This window comes from Hemitrygon akajei, chromosome 19 (assembly GCF_048418815.1).
Source record: "Hemitrygon akajei chromosome 19, sHemAka1.3, whole genome shotgun sequence".
NCBI lineage: Eukaryota > Metazoa > Chordata > Chondrichthyes > Myliobatiformes > Dasyatidae > Hemitrygon > Hemitrygon akajei.
The window spans coordinates 75,148,321-75,169,371 of NC_133142.1; the positions used below are offsets into that span (position 1 = coordinate 75,148,321).

At 41.8% G+C, this 21,051-nt stretch overlaps 1 protein-coding gene across 3 annotated transcripts in view; it reads right to left on the reverse strand.

Moving 5' to 3' along the window:
• Positions 1–2,124: 2,124 nt before the first annotated feature.
• Positions 2,125–21,051, reverse strand: part of slc38a3b (solute carrier family 38 member 3b) — a 284,604-nt gene continuing 265,677 nt past the window's right edge. For 2 of the 3 annotated variants that reach the window (XM_073072906.1, XM_073072904.1), the window contains exons 15-16: positions 15,245–15,348; positions 2,125–7,519 (exon numbers count right to left, since the gene is read on the reverse strand). In XM_073072906.1, the coding sequence (XP_072929007.1) occupies positions 7,415–7,519; positions 15,245–15,348 (209 nt within the window). In that variant the 3' untranslated portion in view covers positions 2,125–7,414. The remainder of the gene's footprint in view (positions 7,520–15,244; positions 15,349–21,051) is intronic. The other variant, XM_073072905.1, reaches the window with a different exon arrangement.

The following is a 21,051-nucleotide window of genomic DNA, read 5'->3' on the forward strand; positions in this document are numbered from 1 at the left end:
CTCCTGCTGCCTCACGGGCCGACTTTCACGCACTTGTGCTGTCGTGCCCTGTTCAAACTGCTGAAGAAATAACTGCCCCTTCTCAATCTGCTCACTTTTTAAACTCTCCCGCTGCCTCACGGGCCAACTTTCACACGCTTGCGCAGTCGTGCCCCGTTCAAACTGCCGAAGAAATTCCTCAGTGAAATACATCATAGGCATGCAGCTCGAAACAACAGAAATCTAACCTAAAAGACTTTGATTTCTAAAGCTCCTTCATGGGTTCAGGATGTCCAAATATGCTTTATGAACAATGGAATACTTTTGAAAAGCTGCCACAGTTATAACTTAGGAAATGCTGCAAGTTAACTACAGTGTGCTGATGACTAACATCTATTATTGTGAGTTTGGTTAAGGAATGAATATTGACACAAAACAGCAGGAAGAACTTCCCTTCCTTTGAAAACAACTGAAAGTACCTTGCTTATGATCGAGGTTGATAGGTTCTTGGTTAGTCAGGGCATCAAAGGTTACAGAGAGAAGGTAAGAGAATGGTATTGAGAGGGATAATAAATCAGCCATGATGGAATGGTGGAGCAGACTCAATTGGACAAATGACCTAATTCTGCTCCTATGCCTTATGATCCTACTTGGAGTGAGTTATTGCACAGAATTCACTGATTGATATTACATCACACAAAGCCTTTGCAGTATTACATTCTAGCCTCAATATACACTGGGAAATGCTCATATGAGGGCGGTGGGGTGGGGGATCTCATTGAAACTGATCGAATATTGAAAGGTCTAGATGGAATGGATGTGAAGACGATGTTTCCTATAGAAGGGGAGTTTTAGGGCCAGAGGACACAGCCTCAGAATACAAGGACATCCCTTTAGAACAGAGATGAAAAGGAAAAATTTTTGCCCGAGGGTGGTGAATCTGTGGAATTCATTGGGTATATTTACAGCAGAAGTTGATAGTTTCTTGATTGGTCAGGGCAAGAAGGTAGGAGAATGAGGCCGTGAGGGAAAATAAGTCAGCCACGATCAAATGACAGAGCAGACTCAATGGATAAAATGGCCTAATTCTGTTCCTCTGTCTTATGGACTGAGGAATACAACTTTTATTAATATTTGCCAATGTGCTAAGATGGAAAACATTCCTCTCTTCCAAAGTTTTGGCTGGTTTAGCTGAAATTGGTATAGGCAGATGTCGTGATCATACATATTAGTAGGGAGAACTGCTAGGACAAATCTAGAACATACACAATTATGCCATTCTGGCTAATTCTGGCCTAGAAGGATGAGGGAGGGTTTATTTTACAGGAGGTTTACCCATTCACTGTATTATATGCAGTAAAAGCATTCCAATGAAAAGAGAATGATCCTGAAAAGTGCACAAAGAGTTACAAATAAGCACCAATACAGTCACATCCAGAACTCAAGAATTAGCAGCAGGTAGCCATTCAAGTCCTCAAGCCCTTTTCTGCTGTTGATTAATTTTCTGCTACTGAATCAATGACCTTCCTGGCTTTTCTACCATTCAGGGAGATCATCACCTCAGCTATCCCATCCAAATAGTCTTTGGTTGTTTTAGTGTCTGAATATTTATTTTTCTCTCCTTTGGATATAGTGAATATTGAACATAGAACGTCAAACGTTACAGCACATATATATAACCCTTTGGCCCACGATATAGTGCCAAACTTTTAACCTACACCAAGATCAATCTAGCTCTTCCCTTTATTTTTCGACCCTCCATGTGCTTATTGACAAGTTTCTTAAATGTCCTTAATGTATCTGCCTCTACCACTACCTCTGGCAGTAATGTTCCCTCTAAGGTATGTATGTGTGTGCTTGCACACACCTTTGGCTACTAGTGCACAAAGGATCCTAAACTGAGCACGAAAGGTTGTCACCCTCTACCTCATTGGCACATTAAGTATATTCCACAAGCATACATTTCTGATGCTTGTTTCTGATGTGGACGGTGTTGACAACGTGGAGTTTGCAGTGATTCTGTGATATTCCTGTTTGGCTCTTTATAACTTTACTTCAGCTTTAACCAACATATAGCAGGAGAAATTTGAATTCTGAATGCATTGGATTAATTTAGCCAATTGATACAAACAACTGCAAAGAGTATCAGGTTTTCACTTGTTTAATATTTATGGTTCCTTGTTCATACACATTACAGATCAACTCAACTTCAATAGTTACAGAACACTCAAGTCTCAAGCAAGCAGACTGAACTGAAACTCTTGAACTCCGAGGTAACAAAATACATTCTCTTAGAATATCATAAACATCAGAGATTCTGCAGATGCCAGAAACCCAGTGCAAAACACATAAAATGCTGGAGGAACTCAGCAGGTTGGGCAGTATCTATGGAAATGTGCTTCATCATTATCCACTGTTCATTCGCTCCCACAGATACTACCTGACCTGCGGAGTTCCTCCAACGTTTTATGTGTGCTGCTCTTAGATGTTTCCTTCTCCGCTGAATTCAACAAATTATCACCCTTTGATTAATCAATATTACCTCAAGTACTTGAAGAAGTTACTAAACTCCTCTTCATTTAGCGTATAGTCACAAATTAAGCATAAATCATAGGAGCAGAATTAGGCCATTTGGCCCATCACAAACTGCTCTTTCCAATTCATATCCTTCCCCAACCCTTGTAGCCTACAGTTGTTCGTTGTCCACAAATCTTTTTGGAGGTTTTGGAGTTCAGGCTACTCTCATATTCCTTCATAACATAGACATGGGCCAATCTGCCCATCGGGTTTACACTGGCTCTTCAGCAATACCATCAGTTCTTTTCTCCTGTTTCTTCTTACACAATTGTCAATTCCCTCTGATTCTCCTGCCATCCAGTTACAACTATATGGTAATTACCCTCCCCATTACATCCTTGGGATGTGGGAGGAAAGGGGGCTGTTATGGTAGCGCGTTGGCTAGTGCGATACTACTAATGCTTGGGGTGCTGGAGTTCAATTCCAGTGTCCTCTGTAAGCCAGTTTGTACTTTCCATCCCACGTGTGTGTGTGGGGGGGGGGGGGGTTCCTTTGGGTGTCCCATTTTCTTTCCACAGTCCAAAGATGTACCAGTTACTAGATTAATTGGTCATTGTAAAATATCCTGTGATTAGGCTTGGGTTAAATAGGTGGTGGGCCTGTTCTGTGCTGTATCTCCAAATAAATTAAAAGTATATATAATCAAGCTGGAGCACCAAAGGGAAACCCAAATGTTCACAGCAGAAAATGTAGTCTGGATCAAACCCAGATCACCCGAGCTCTGTGACTGCTGTACAACCATGCCACATTCTAAATCCCAGTCCAGAGGCTCGAGCACAAAATATGTGAGCTGGCGCTCCAGTGCAGTATTGTGCATGCTGATCTGTTCTGGATGAGATGCTAAAGCGGAGCCTCACCTGCTCTCTGAGGTTGATGTTAAAGATGCCATTGCAGACATTTGGAGAGAGGTGGGGGATTATCCCAGAGTCCTGGCTAGTATTTATACCTTGAGTAAACTGTAAAACAAAGGTTCTGGTCATTTTCACATTATTGTTTTGTGGAAACTTCTTCTGTGCTGCCGGCTGCTGTATTTCCAACATTTGAACAGTGACTACATCTCACAAATACTTAGTAGCATTAAAATAATGTAGACGGCTTCATATAAATGCAAAAAACTCAGGATTGAAGTAAGACTTGGACGGTTTCAGTCTCCGGAGCAGATGGAGTCACACAGAATGGGAATCGGCCCTTCAGCCCATTGGTCCATGCTGACCTATCCACACTAGTTTCACTAGCTTAAAGGTGATCTCAGGAGTGAGAAGATTTGTCTCTGTGGTAGAACATTTGTATTAGTAACCAATCAGAAAAAAACTTTGAGGAGCTAGGGAGTGGGGATCTGGTAATCATTTTCCAATCAGAGGAACGTTGAGGAGTTAGAGAGCAGGGGTCTGGTAAATTTGAGGGTGTCCATTGACAGGAAGGACTATGTCCCTCAATCAAAATAGAATGTCCATGGAACTATAACCTTAGGAAGTAAATTGAAAAGAGGGTGACAACATAGGGAACACACACAGGTTCCAGTGGTCAAATACAGTCCTGGAAATTGACCTCAGGCACCCAACAGCAAGAGGTGAAGGCGGTTGAACACTTGAATGGATGAAGAAGCTCCCTACAGGATTGTAGCTGAGATACCCCACATTAGAAGTGGAGGAATGAATAAAATATACTTATAGAGCACCTTCCTCATTCTCAGTAGATTTGCAACAGATAATGTGCTTTCAAGTTTGAATCTAGAAACCCTGCTAGTTACACATTGCACTTGGCAAAATTCCACATCAGTAATGAGATAACAGATAATCATTTACTTTATTTGTGAACTTGGCTGAAGAATAAATACTGGCAATCAGCACTCTGCTTTGAAAATAGTGCCAGTACCGACCTTTTTTACGTCAGCTACAACCTTGGTCAGGCAGTTTTCCTGAAAGGTAGCATGTTTAATATTACAGGACTCCCTCAACAGTGCACGATCAGCCCCACATCGGCATTGGACCCTCAGGCTTCCAGCTCAGACCTAAAAAGTGAACCTGAATATGCTGGGGAATCAATGCCGAGAAAAATATCCAAAAGCAAGAAAAGTAAATAATTAAAGATGAACAGGCTGAAGCCAAGTGATACCATTATAGTTCAGAGACTGGAAACAGCAGGGAGTGGCAGGCATTTTTGAGGATTTGACAGATATCAGAAACAGGGTATTGAAGGGTTTTGACTATTCACTTGCAAAAGCTGAATGAGGCCCAAACTCATATAAGCAGGTTAAGTGGTGCATGACATATTTTAGTACCCCCTCCAATGTACTCAGTGATGCACAGCTCACATAAATGACTACACAATCAGGCAGATTTTGCACTAGACTTACATTATAATGCAGAGGATTAGTACAGGACACAAATATCTTGTGTAATTTAGCAGTCAGACAGAATGTTTTTCTCACACACTCTGATCAGATCTACATATAAGGCTTTTCCATAGCCAAGCAAAACATTAAATATTAAAAATATTTAATTCATTTTATTTCCTATTAAACTAAAATTTACTTATACATTTATTAAAATATAAATACTGTCTGAGGGAATCTGAGTAGCTTCATTTCTAAACATGATAGCGCAATCTAATAAATCAGTTGTAATTTATAGCAAACCCAAAAATAAAATGCAAATTTTATTTCAAAGAAGTTGTAAATATTGTTTTCACCAAATAAACCATTGTCCCCAAAATTATTACTTTTGCTCTGAGATGTTAATAAACCAACATACAAGGTTGGCAGGGTCCATGAAGCAAATTTGCAGTATTATAGGTCACGGCTAAGTGCAGGAGAAAGGACATTATATTTAATTAATTTAAAAAACATTGAATTAAATCATTAAAGTCATTAGTAGATGACTTCTTCCCACTCCTTTCATTTGAAATGCTTGGAGATTAATAAAAAACATTGTTATTCACATAATTTTTTCCTTTGTTGAGAACATCCAGCAAACAGATGTTATCCCATCTCTGGGAGGCCTGTCTGAGATACTCTGTGCTGCTGATGGTCTGGCCATTCTTGATGAAGTGGGTGGCCTGTCTGATGGACTTAATGGTTTGGTCATCTTCCCACTGGCCTGGCTGATTTCCTGATGAGTTGACCCACACAGGAGAAGGAAGACAGTTGCAGTTTCCAGCAGTATGTTCCCTTCACAATCCTTCCCAGAGGCTTGGTGTGTCTTCCCAATGCCTGGCTGACCACAGTGCTCAGCCCCACACAAGTAAAGGAACATGGCTGCAGTTTCCAGTAGCCCATTGCCTTCACAATGACAACAGGAAAATCATACAGGTGCTTCCTCCTCCTTGTGTAACATCACACAATTAGGCATAGCCTTTACTTATCTGTTTTTCCTCATGCTAGCATCTGTTCTGTGTTGTGTTCTGTGCAAGGGATATCACTCTCAGGATCGATGCTGAAGTAAGGTTGGTGGTGGGATCAAATGACTTGCATTCTCAGTCTGGGGCATGATGCAAACAACCCAGCTTACATTGTTCAAATGACTCACATGATAGTAGCAGTCATCTAGGATTCCAACCCTCGTCTCTCACACAAGAGCACAGCATAGTATCAATCTTCACGGACAAATCATTTGAAGATTTGACAAATTAGGCAAAAGCAACAACTCTAAGTCATGTCTCTGATGATAAGCAACTCACCTTTGCCATTGAAATGGCAAGTAGAAAATAATCACTTGTTTCACAAACTTTACCACTGAACTAGTGCTTTGTGAAAATGTTGCTCAGCTCAGAATATCTGTGTGCTGAAGGCTTACTGGTGGCTCTGGGATTTAAAACAGAGCATCTTTTCCAATCAGAGTCAGTACAAAACCGTACATTAATCAAAAGTGTTCTGCTGCTCTAGAAATTGACTGAAAAATATTTACACTTGTGATATATCAGGGTAGATCAGCAGAGGGCCTCCAGCTATAGGACTGTTCTTTATGCAGGAGTATAAATGAATCAGAGACAGGAAGGCTAAACAGTAGCACTTGTGGTTACTGTTACAACACTAATTCTCCAAGCAGGAGATCTCTGGACAGTGGAATCCTGGTTGGCTTTATGCTCCTTCCTACCCTACACATCTGACTCCCTCCCTGGTTGAGAGCAGTTCCCGAGCTCAAGACTGGGGAACTGCCTACAGCATGATTGGCTCTATACAATACCATGTAATGCATTAGGCCTTCTGAAACAACTGAGGATATTTAAAAAAATCTAAGAAATATTAATTGTTCAGGCAACATAATGCAGCATAACAACTGCTATCTACAACAGAACTATGAAAAGTGCACACAACACTTAGGAGCATGAAGGTAGTTACAGTGTATGGCAGTTTGATTTTCTTTTGTCTGTAATCTTCTAAACCACCTTTAAGAATACGGCTATATAGTGATCAACTGTGTCAAAGGAGCACAATATAAAATACAAGAACCCTCCCCACCCAAGCTAATAACCCTAAGATCCTCAGTTTGAAACCCAGATGAGCAATACTGTGCCCCTGTACAATACTCAAGCTTTAACACTGCGAGTGCCACCTGGCCTGGCTCCATACAAAATAACTTAGAAGCAGTGTAGCAGTCTGGTTTTATAACATTTCAACTACTTTCTATACCATAATACGGTGTAAAAATTTGCTAGTGTGTATTTTTATGTGTGTGTGTGTGTGTGTGCGCGCACACACACAGACACACACACACACACACACAGTGTTTGTACATGTCTCACTATGATGGGTTCAGTATGTGCACTGGGTTGCTCAGCCATATTCTATAGCAATGGTCTTGCTCATTGAGGGTGAGGGGGGCACTTGACTCTCAGTGGGTGAGGCACACTCCATCATCTAGTGGTGTCCGTTTATGTTCTCGGTGCCTGTAGACCAGTTGATGATAATGAAGCTCAGACTCATGATCATGAAGAGGAAGCCCAGGCCTGCGAAACAAGCAGCCTACCAAAAAAAACAGCAAAACAAAATGTGATTAACCTTGTGAAATTCTGACATGGGAGAGAGATGCCTCAGTAAATGAGTAAGGGGTTGGGTAGCTGGATCTCAGGAAAAGACATTGCAATATAGACCACAACACCATAAGACATTGGAGCTGAACCATTATCTGCTTCGCCATTCCATCATTGCTCATTGACTATCCCTCTCAACCCTATTTTCCTGCCTTCTTCTTGTATCTTTGATACCCTGACCAATGGAGAATACATCAGCATTCGCTTTAAATATACTCAATGACATGTTCTCCACAGCTGTCTGTGGTGATAAGTTCCACAGATTTATCAGTCTCTGGCTAAATAAATTACTCTTCCCCTCTGTTCTAGATGGACAACCCTCTACTGAGGCCATGCCCTCTGGTCCTAGATTTCTCCACCATAGGATACACCTTCCCCATAGCAATTCAATCAAGGCCTTCCAATATTTGATAGGTTTCAAGGAGATCCCCTCCTCATCAAATGCTCCTCAACCATTAACTCTTTCATTCCCAGAATTATTCTTGTGAACTTCCTCTGGATCCTCTCCAATACCAGCACAATCTTATCTTAGATAAGGGGCCCAAAAATGCTCATAATACCAAGTGTGGTCCAACCAATGCCTTATAAAGCCTTTGCATGAGATCCCTGCTTTTATATTCTAGTTCTTTTGAAATGAATGTTAAAATTGCATTTGCCTTTCTTACCACTGACTCAACCTGCAAGTTGACCTTTAGGGAGTCCTGCAAAAGGACTCCCTTTGCTCCTCTTATTTTTGAATTTTCTCTCTAGTTAGACAATAGTCTATATTTTTATTTCTTCTACCAAAGTGTATGACTATACACATAGCACCGGATCAACACCAATCAAATCCAGCTGCCCATGTGGGCCAAATGAACACAGACGGTAAAACAGTACAGCCCCTTCAGCTACAGTGTTGTGCCAAAACAATTAAATTAACATCGGTAGCTGAGCGAAGGGCGCTGAGTAGGCTACGGTCAATTATGGATAACTCTGAACATCCTCTACATAGCACCATCCAGAGACAGAGAAGCAGTTTCAGCGACAGGTTACTATCGATGCAATGCTCCTCAGACAGGATGAAGAGGTCAATACTCCCCAATGCCATTAGGCTTTACAATTCTACCGCCAGGACTTAAGAACTTTTTTAAAGCTATTATTAATGCTTTTTGAGATAGTGATTTAGATGCATATCATATTTTTTACTGAGTTAAGTATTGAATGTAATTAGTTTTGCTACAACAAGTGTATGGGACATTGGAAAAAAAGTTGAATTTCCCCATGGGGATGAATAAAGTATCTATCTATCTATCAAATGGCCAATTAAAACTAATGCCTTTGCACTCACAATATCCATATCCTTCCATTATCCTCACATTCTTGTGCCAATCTAAATCTCTCTAAAAAAGTCCCTGATGAATCTGCCTCAGCCACCACCCCAGGAGCTCATTCCAGGAACCCTCCAATCTCTGTGTAAAAACCCATCCCTCACATCTTAGAAATGGCCTGGTTTTGTCCTATATTTATAGGTGAGCATATGACAAAGAACAAGAATGCAAGAATGATATTATTCAGATCAGTAAAGGTATTAATGTGTACAAAGAAATTTTAAAATGACGTTGCTGGGATTTGAGGACCTGAGTTATAGGGAAAGGATGAATATGTTAGGACTTCATTCCTTGGAGTGGAGGAGATTGAGTGGAGATTTGATAGAGGTATACAAAGCTATGAAGGATATAAATGGGGTAAATTCAAACAGGTTTTTTCCACTGAGGTTGGGTCAGACTGGAACTAGAGGTCATAGACTGAGGGAAAAAGATGAAATATTTAAGGGGAATCTGCAGTGGAACTTCTCCATTCTGAGAGTTTGGAATGATCTGCCAGCAGAACTGGTGGATGTGGGTCCGATTGCAACACTTAAGAGAAGTACCTGGATGGAAGGGGTATGGAGGGTTATGGGTCAGTGGGAGTAGGTTGAATAATGGTTTGGCATGGACTACCTGGGCCAAAGGTCCTGTTTCTGTGATCTAGAACTATGACTCTATGATTCCATTAGACATTTTTTAAGCCCCGTACCTTTGTTAGCCCTCTCCTGTTTTACACCAGCCAGCTTACAGGTATTCAGCTCTTTGGCTGAGTACATGTATTTAAAGTAAGATTGGAAAAGATTAAAGGAGGTGTGTGGGACAAATTTTATTTTACAGTGACTGGTAGGTGACTGGCACAGGCTGCTGGTGGGCGGGGGTGGCGGTGAGTGGTGGAAGCAGGTATGATAGTTTAAAGCTCAAAGTTCATAGTAGATTGATTATCAAAGTATATGTATGTCACCATATACAACCCTGAGATCCACTTTCTTGTGGGCATTCATAGAAACTACAAGACAGACATCCAATCAATGTGCAGAAGACAATAAAATGTGTGAATACACAAAAAATAAACAAGCAATAAACATTCAGAACGTGCAATGAAGCGCCCTTGAAAGTCAATCCATAGATTATGGAAACAGTTCAGCGCCAGGGGTGAGTGAAGTTGAGTTATTCCCTCTGGTTCAATAGCCTGATGGTGTTGCTGAAGAGTTTCTTAGACACAGGGATATGCAGGGAATGGAGGGATATGGATCATGTCCAGGCAGAAGGAATTTAGTTCAGTTTGGCATCAGGTTGGGCTCAGAAACCGTGGGCTGAAAGGGCTGTCTCTCTGTGATACTATTCTAACATCTAATTGGCAACTCTTTCTGAAAGCTGCCAGAAAATCTGTTTACTGCACCTTTCCTGGAGCATATTCCATATTAGAACGACTTGCTATACAAAGATCACCTCACACCCCCCGCCTTCACTTAATTTTCATTTCTCTTAAAGCCCAATACTGCAGCAGCCAGTCAATTGGTACAATTTGTGTTATTTATCTAACGGTTACTTCAGCAGGAACCAGTGTGAGGAAGGTGGACTGCTCATTTGAGATTGATTGACTGATTTATTTAATGATACAGAAGGAGTAGGCCTTTCCGGACCTTCAAGCCGTGCTGTCTCAGCAACCCCAACAACCCTGATTTAACCCTAACCTAATCACGGGACAATTACAATGATCAATCAACTTACTATCCAGCACGTCTTTGGACTGCAGAAGGAAACTGAAGCACCCGGAGAAAACCCACGCATTCCACAGGGAAGGCGTGCAGACTCCTTACAGAGGACACTGGGACAGCACTCCGAACTTCAGAAAGCCCAAGTTGGAATAGCGTCTCTCTAACATCTATTTTATTATGGTGTACGGTGAGATGAATGTATATATCAGATTTGAAAAATCTGTCAAGGAATAAGCGAAGCTATGTAGTTACTACCTTTCAGCCATCAGGCTCCTGAACCAATGCAGGTAACTTCACTCACCACAACACTGACTAATCACTGAAAATAACCAAATGACTCACTTTCAAGGACCCTAGAACTTACGTTCTCAGTTTGTTTGTTTGCTTGCTTGCTAGCTAGTCAACTATTTATTTATTTATTTATTTGTTTGTTTGTTTGTTTGTTTGTCTTTGCACAGTTTGTCTTCTTTTGTACATCGGTTGTTTGTCAGTCTTTGTGTGCAGTTTTTCATGATTCCACTGTGTTTCTTTGTTCTACTGTGAATGCCTGCAAGGAATGAATCAGGATAGTAGATGGTGGCATATATGTATTTTGAAACTTTGAAATGCTCTGGTTCATTCTGATTCTCACTCTGTCTTGATCAGTGTATGGAAAACAACAAAGGTTTACTCTCTTCTCAGGTGGTAATTGACATGCCCAGTTACTGGAACATGCACGGTACCATTACTACAATTTGGCTTGGAGTCTAGTTATAAATAAACCTCTCTCTGCTTAAAATCCAATGTCTTTAAACTGGCTCCATCATGCCTAGCTTAATGTATTCCTTTCTGATGCTGCTATTTGCCACAGACTCTGTGTATGTGTGCACTCCTTAAAGGGCACAACAAGGCATGTTTGACTCACGGACATGACCTATTCCAGTTAAAGGTGGGGCAGTGATCTACGTTTCTGGTACTGAATTGCAACTTTGTGCCTCTCTGATCTGTACACACACAGTATTGAGCATAAGGCAGTAGTGTGTTCCAGTCTGAGACTATAAAGCTGGTCTATATTCTCACGTCTGGACCGCATGTGTGTTATTTACCTATGTAACAGAGGCTGCAGTTCAATCTCAACCCTGGGTACAAGGCACTCTAGCTCATCCTGTGCACATTTGAATCATGATTAAGAAGAAAATTATGGGCTAGAAGGCTCATCCCTTAAATAGAGCAGGATGTGGACATTTATTCTGTGTCTATTTCACTATAATATGGGGAGCCCATGATGAAAAATTGCTAGAAACATACCCCTTCACATTAGCTCCCACCTTCCCTTGCTGTTGAAGTAAATAATGCATTACCATGACACCCATTTCTGTTCCAGACAGAAGAAGGCCACTTCTGAGTGCTGGTACTACTCCTGTTATTAATGAGCCTCAACCCAGGAAAGGGGTTGAGGAATGACAGTGGTGTAATCCTTACTCCAACTGACCTGCAGTGCTAAATCTGCACTGCTGGAAAATTTCACTCTAAGTTCACAATATTAACTGCGTTTCTGCTATAACAGTGATGCCTTTGAAACCTCTGCCAGTGCCCTTAGTATTATATTAGTTTATATAATGACATAGTAAGAAGTCCTGTTAAACTGGCAATGGAAGTGAACATAGGACGCAGAACAGCATAATAACAGGTCCTTTGGTCCTCAACGACTGTGCTGTGCATGTCAAATTATACTAATTCCTTCATTTAAGGTATGATTTATTCCTTCCATTCCCTGTATATTCATGTGCCTATCTTAAAGCTTCATTATTTATTTTTCTTTAAATTTAGGGACAGACCCTTCTGGCCCTTTGAGCCATGCCTCCCAGCAATCCCTGAGTTAGAAACATAGAAAACCTACAACACAATACAGGCCCTTCGGCCCACAAAGCTGTGCCGACATATTTCTAAGCTCCTGTCTCTTAAAAGACCCTATCATTTCCGCCTCCACCACCATTGCCGGCAGCCCATTCCATGCACTCACCACTCTCCGCGTAAAAAACTTACCCTGACATCTCCTCTGTACTTACTTCCAAGCGCCTTAAAACTGTGCCCTCTCTTGTTAGCCATTCCAGCCCTGGGAAAAAGCCTCTGACTACACACATGATCAATGCCTCTCATCATCTTATACACCTCTATCAGGTCACCTCTCATCCTCCTTCACTCCAAGGAGAAAAGCCCGAGTTCACTCAACCTATTCTCATAAGGCATGCTCCCCAATCCAGGCAACGTCCTTATAAATCTCCTCTTCATCCTTTCTATGGTTTCCATGTCCTTCCTGTAGTGAAGGTCAGCTGGTGGCGCAGTGACATCAGCGCCGGACTCCAGAACGGAGGTTCCCAGGTTCAAATCCAGTAGGGCCGTTCCTGAGTACGCTTTTCATCTGTGCCGGGTTGAGTGTTGAGCTTGCAACTCAACCTCATAAAATAAAGAAAAATACTGTGAAATGTCTGTGTGAGGAGTGGCACGCCACACAGTCTTTCGTTCTGTGCCTTGTAAACACGAAAATGCCCGACGCTGGTCTCTCAGGCCTGAGTCGATGTCACCATCATCATCATCATCATCATCCTGTACTGAGACGACCAGAACTGAGCACAGTACTCCAAGTGGGGTCAGACCAGGGCCCTATATAGCTGCAACATCACCTCTCGGCTCTTAAACTCAATCCCACGATTGATGAAGGCCAATGCACTGTATGCCTTCTTAACCACAGAGTCAACCTGCGCAGCAGCTTTGAGGACCCCAAGATCCCTCTGATCCTCCACACTGCCAAGAGTCTTACCATTAATGCTATATTCTGCCATCATATTTGACCTACCACTTCACACTTATCTGCGTTGAACTCCATCTGCCACTTCTCAGCCCAGTTTTGCATCCTATCAATGTCCCTCTGTAACCTCTGACAGCCATCCACACTATCCACAACACCCCCAATCTTTGTGTCATCAGCAAGCTTACTAACCCATCCCTCCACTTCCTCATCCAGGTCATTTATAAAAATCACAAAGAGTAGGTTTCCCAGAACAGATCCCTGAGGTACACCACTGGGCACCGGCCTCCATGCAGAATATGACCCGTCTACAACCATTTTTTGCCTTCAGTGGGCAAGCCAGTTCTGGATCCACAAAGCAATGTCCCCTTGGATCCCATGCCTCTGTACTTTCTCAATAAGCCTTGCATGGGGTATGTTACCAAATGCCTTGCTGAAATCCATGTACATTACATCAACTGCTCTTCCTTCATCAATGTGTTTAGTCACATCCTCAAAAAATTCAATCAGGCTCGTAAGGCACAACCTGCCCTTGACAAAGCCATGCTGACTATTTCTAATCATATTATACTTCTCCAAATGTTCATAAATCCTGCCTCTCAGGATCTTCTCCATCAACTTCACAACATCTGAGGTAAGACTTATTGGTCTATAATTTCCTGAGCTATCCCTACTTCCTTTCTTGAATAAGGGAATAACACCTGCAATCCTCCAGTCCTCCAGAACCTCTCCTGTCCTCACTGATGATGTAAGGATCATTGCCAGCGGCTCAGCAATCTCCCCCCTCGCTTTCCACAGTAGCCTGGTGTACATCCCATCCAGTCCCAATGACTTATCCAACTTGATGCTTTCCAAAAGCTCCAGCACATAATCTTCCTTAATAGCTATTTGCTCAAGCTTTTCAGTCTGCTGCAAGTCATCCCTACAATCGCCAACATCCTTTTCCATAGTGAATACTGAAGCAAAGTATTCATTAACTACCTCTGCCATCTCCTCTGGTTCCATACACACTTTTCCACTGAGTTCATCCAGCCTAATCACAGGACAATTTATAATGACCAATTAACCTACTAACTGATGTGCCTTTGGACTGTGAGAGGAAACTGGTAGGAACTAGAGACACTGTATGGAGAGGACATACAGACTCTTTGCAGATGATATCAGAATTGAGCTCCAAGCACCGACGCGCCCCCCTTCCTGAGCTGTAATAGCATCACGCTAACTGCTAGGCAACCATGAGCCTCAACGTTATTGAACGCCTCTATTGTACCTACTTCCACTACCATGCCTGACAGCATGTTTCAGGCAGTTCTACATTAAAAAAATTGTCCTTTATATCTCCATTAAAATTTCCCCCTTTTACTTCAAAAATAAATCTGATATTTCTATCCTGGGAATGATTCTGTTCATCGACCCTATCCGTGCATCTCAGAATTTGATCAGGTCTCTCCAGAGTCTCCGATGCTCCAGAGAGAACATTCCAAGTTTGTCCAATGCTCCTTTCTAACTAACACTCTCTAATCCAAGTAGCATCCTGGTATACCTTTCGTGAACTGTCTCCAAAGCTTCCACCTCCTTCCTGCGATGGGGAAAACAGAGTCACTCACCATACTCACAGATCAGTCTAGTCAAAGTTTTACATAACTGAATCACAACTTCTTGTCTATGGCACCCCATGACCCAAGCAATGAAAGCAAGCGTGCCATGCACCTTGCGTTGCTACTTTCTGGGAGATATGAACTTAGACCCCAAGATACTCCTGTACATTAGCTCTAGCACTTTCACGTAAACTTTGAGAGACCAACCAGGATTTTTGGAAGTGTCAGCATGGGCTCCTCTTCCTTTGGCATTATCCGTATGTAGAACACAGCTGGGAAGATGAATATTAAGCACGGGGCAGACGTAGCACCTGATGAAAGAGAAACCAATGACCATTAGTCCACAACTTGGTCTTTAGATTCATGTGAGTTGAAGATATGTATGAATGGCCCTTTCCTCACACAATATTTACATGACCATAGATTTTTATATATTTATTTAGTGATACAGTGCAGAATAGGCCTTTCCGAACTTACAAGCTGCACCCCCCAGTTTAACCCTAGACTAATCATGGACAATTTGCAATGATCAATTAACCCACTAACCAGCCTGTCTTTGGACTGTGGCAGGAAACTGGAAAACCCGGAACATATCCACGCATTCCATGGGGAAGACATACAGATGACGTCAGATTTGAACGTCAGATTGAATGCTGCAATGCAGTGGCACTAACGAGGTGTCTGTGTATTTTGTTTTAACACACAGATTTAGTAAACAAATTCCAACTCTAAGGTATGAGAAACCTGCCAACGTCAGCTCTTTCACAAGGAGATGCAGTTCTTGCCTAGGCTGCTCAGTGTAGAGGTGCCAGAGAGATCTGGGCTCCTATCAACACTTCAAGGAAGGGTACTGGAGCGGGGCGCCTCCCACCATGATTCTGATCAGTTTGGGTTGAAGACAACAGCTGTACTGTTCATATACACTATGTGGCCACTTTATTAGGTACCCCTGCTCATTACTGTACAATATTTAATCAGCCAATCATGAGGCAGCAACTCAATGCATAAAATGCATGCAGACATGGTCAGGAGGTTCAGTTGTTGTTCAGACCAAACATCAGAATGAGGAAGAAACATGATCCAAGTGACTTTGAACATGTAATGATCATTGGTGCCAGATGGGGTGCTTTGAGTATCTCAGAAACTGCTAATCTCCTGGGATTTTCACGCAGAGAATGGCACGATAAGCAAAACAAAAATTATCAGATGAGTGACAATTGTGTGGGTGAAAACTACTTGTTAACGAGAGAAGTCAGAAGAAAATGTCCAGAATGGTTCAAACTGAAAGAAAGGCAATGGTAAGTCAGATAACCACAGCACACCTCGAAATGCACAACACGTCGAACCTTGACTTGGATGAGCTACAGCAGCAGGAGACCATGCACATACTCCCAGTAGCCACTTTATTAGGTACAAAAGATACTTAATAAAGTGACCACTGAGTGCTTAGAAGTTATATATTCAGAGGTAAGTTGACTTCCCTGCATCCTGTCCAAGCAAAAGTATTAATACTTGTATACTAACCGCTATGCTGCTTAGGGTACTATGCTAGCATAACGGGTAGGGCAGTGCTACTACAGTTCGGGACACTGGAGTTTGTGGTTCATTGTCCTCTGTAAGCAGTCTGTACATCCTCCATGTGGGTTTTCTCTGGAGCTCTTGTTTCCTCTTACAGTCCAAAGGTGTACCAGTAAGTTAATTGGTCATTGTAAATTGCCCCATGGTTAGGACAGGGTTAAATTGGGTGTTGCTGGGCCAGAAGGGGTTATTTTGTGCTGTATGTCAATAAATAAACAAATAATAAATCATATACTACTGGCAACACTGGAATTCCAACCCAACAGAACCATTTCCTCAATGCGTATTCACTGGCTTAAAGTGTCTCTGCACAGTTGGGGAAGATCAAGGAGATGGTGGGCCAATTTCCTGGTGTGTAACTCTCCCGGCTGATATCAGCCTCAGTCCACACTTATCACAAGTTGCTGAGCAGGCTCGGACAGGAGGAAATGCATGCCAGACACCCAGGATGATCCAAGTAAGTAATTTTCCATGCAGTATTTTTCTAACCCAACTAAATGCACAATACACTTAGTGATTACCATTCTGCAGCAAACAGGATGAAAACTTCAGACCACAGACTATAAGACATAGAAGCAGAGTTAAGTCATATAGCCCTATTGAGCCTGCTCTGCCATTACTCCACGGCTCATTTATTATCCCTCTCGCATACTGTTTCTCTTCAAATTATACAGCTGTTTCTTATGACATGGGTTGCCCTGGCAACAAAAAATGTCTCAGGGCTTCTGAGTTAGACCAAAAATATTTAGCAAAACTACGCACATCAAAGAATATTATGTTATTGCAAAGAAATGAGTAAAAAGGCTTCATTGTTTCCAAATTTAGTCATGAGGTTTCAATTTGTTACAAAGATTTTTTTACGCAGAGTGGTAGATGCATAGAACAAGGTGGTGGTAGAGGCAGGTACATTAGGGATATTTAAGGGAGACTTAGGTAAAAAGCTCAAATTTTGAAGTTCCAAGTAAATATATCATCAAAGAACTTAGATGTCACCATATACAACTCTGAGATTCACTTTTTGTGGGCATTCACAGTAAATACCAGAAACACAACAGAATCGAGGAAAGACTGAACCAAACAGGACGGACAAACTATCAATGTGAAAAAGACAACAAACTGTGCAAATAAAGTAAGGGTAAGTAAATAAGTAAATAAATAAATAAGCAAGCAAGCAAGCAAGCAAGCAAGCAATAAATATTGCAAACGTGAAATGAAGAGTCCTTGAGTCCATAGGTTGTGGAAACATTTCAATGATGGGGTGAGTGAAGTTACCCCACTGGTTCAAGAACCTGATAGTTGAGTGGTAATTGTTCTTGAATCTGGTGATGTCGGTCTTGAGGCTCCTGTACCTTCTTCCTGATGGCAGCAGCGAGAAGAGAGCATGGCCTGGATGGTGGGACTCCTTGATGATGAATGCCATTTTCCTGCAACAGTGCTCCATGTAGATGTGCTTAATGGTGTGGAAGGCTTTACCTGTGACGGACTGGACTGTATCCACTTATCTTTGTGGGCTTCTAGGTTCGAGGACATTGATGTTGTCATACCAGGATGTGATGCAAGCAGTCAGTCTGCTCTCCACCACACATCTTTAGAAGTTTGTCAGGATTTTAGCTGTAATGCCAATTCTGTGCAAATCTTCACAAACCTCTAAGAAAGCAGGGGTGCTATTGTGCTTTCTTCGTAATGGCACATGGATGAAAGAGAATTGAAAGGTTATTGTGGAGAGAAGGATTACAGTGATCTTACAGTAGGTTAAAAGATCAGCGTAACATTGTGGGCTAAAGGGTCTGTACCGTGCTGTACAGTTTATGTGTAATATTCTACTACTTCTTCTGCTTGTAGACATACTTCTAACTCACTGCCCCAGTGCCAAGGCTCAGAACCCCAAGTAAACTCATTAACCACTCTCACTCTTCCCTGCAACATTTCCTGTTCTCAGATCTAAATGAGTAGGATCATCTATAATATAAATGAGTCCTTTCCAAAGATTCAACTATTTAACATCATGCATGGCAATCCATAATGGCACAAGATCACTCTTCTTTACCAGAGATTAATAATAGGCCATATTATGCCATACATTTCATTCTAGCTTATAAATCCAATCTTGTCCCTGTGCTAGACCATTGTCTCTGCACTTGACCACGTATCACCAAACTAGACCACGTACAACATTAGATCATACATCACCACCCTAGGCAACAGAGTATACAGCACCATATTAGATAACATCACCACATTAGATCATAGACCAAACATCGCTATAATGGACCATAGAACATATATCAGTGTATTAGATTATATGTTGCCACTTTGACCATCCATCTCAATATTTGACAATACATAACCATATTACACCAGACATTGCCACACTAGATAACAGATTGTACATCTTCACAGTAGTTTATCGCCATATTTGACCATATTTTATCATATTAGAGTACACATCCGTATATTACACATTACATTGATTATAGTTCAGCGTTCAACACCATCATCCCCTCAAAATACATCACCAAACTTTGAAACCTGGGCCTCTGTAGCACCCTCTGCAACTGGATTTTCAACTTCATCATTGTCAGTGCTGATTGGTATCCATATTGGCATCTCCTCTTCATTGACAAGATACACAAAGAAGCACGCTTAGCCCACTGCTCTGCTCTCTTTACACTGATGACTGTGTGGCTAAGCACAGTTCAAATGGCATCTATAAATTCATTGCTGACACCCCTGTTGTTGATTGAGTTTTATATGGAGGTGAGGAGCTGTACAGGAGTGAGACAGATTGGCTGGTTAAGTGGTGTTGCAACCACAGCATCAGAAAAATTAGAAATTGATTGTGGACTTCACGAAGGGGAAATTGAAAGAGGTCTGTAGTGGAAAGGGTGAGCAGCTTCAAGTTCCTGGAAGTCAACCTCCCAGAGGATCCAACCTGGGCCCAGCACTTTGATGCAAACACAAGGAAGGGATGACTGTGGCTATACTTCATCAGGAATTTCAGTAGGTTCCAAAAACTCCTGCAAATTTCTACAGATACATGGTGGTGAGCAGTCTCTGGTTGCGTCACTGCATGGCTCCAATGCACAGCAACGCAAGAGACTGCAGAGGGTTGTAGACTCGCCAGCTCCATCACTGACACAACTGCATTCCCCCCACCCCCCCAGCCAACAAGAACATCTTCAAAAGGAGGTGCATCAAGAAGGTGGCATTCACTAGCAAGGACCTTCGCCAGCTGAGTTGGGATATGCTCTCTTCTCATTAATACCACTGGGGAGGATGCATGGGAATCTGAAGACCTACACTCAATGAGTAGGAACAGATTCCTCCGTTTCAGAATCAGGTTTAATATCACTGGCATTTGTTGTAAAATGTGTTACTTTGTGGGAACAGTACTTGAAATACATAATAATAAAATCTATAAATTATAATAAAATATTAAATGAAATAAGTCATGCATAAAGATAGGACAAAAATCACTAAGGTAGTGTTCATGGGTTCATTGTCCATTCAGAAACCTGATGGTGGAGGGGAAGAGAGTGTTCCTAGTTGTTGAGTGTGTGTCTTCAGTCTCCTGTACTTTCTCCTTGCTGGCAGCAATGAGAAGAGGGCATGTCCTGGGTGACGGTGATCCTTAGTGATCGGCATTGCCTGTTTGAGACATCGCCTTTAGAAGGTGTTCCGGATGCTGTGGAGGCTAGTGTTCATGATGGAGCCGGCTGAATTTAGAAGTCTCTGCAGCTTTTTCCAACCCTGTGCAGTGGCCCCTTCATACTGGATGGTGATGCAACCAGTTAGAACGATCTCCACTGAACATCTGTAGACATTTGGTGACATACTTCTTCTCCTAATGAAATATAGCCGCTGTTGTGCCTTTCTGCCATCGGATTTCTGAATGGTCCATGAACCCATGAACTTTATTTATGTCACTTTTTGCTTCTCTGCTATTTTTGTAATTCATGGTCTCTGCAAAGCAACAGATTTCATGTCATATAAGTCAGCGATATATGTGATTTTTCAGTCTATGCCACTACAGACCATATATCACTGCATTAAACCATACACTCAAACACTAGAGCAGACATTATCACGCGAGGTGTTAAAACACTCCCAACTGGTGTGTCAAACTCCCTACATGACCAAATACTGTATCCCCACACTATATCCACATCACTGCTCCTTTCTCTTTGCTCCCACATTAGGATGGGACGTGACTCCAAATTCAAACATCACTTAAGTTATGAATGTAAGGTTTTTGCAATGCTGACCACTTTCAAAGTCCTATCATGTAGCTTCTACGAATCATACCGAGTTCTGAGTGAAATACCAACGTTGCAGATCAAGATTTTAACTTCAAGAGACTAAATAATTCAAGTTCTGATGAAGGGTCTCAGTCTGAAATGTTGATTTTTGACTCATTTCCATAGAAGTTGTCTGAC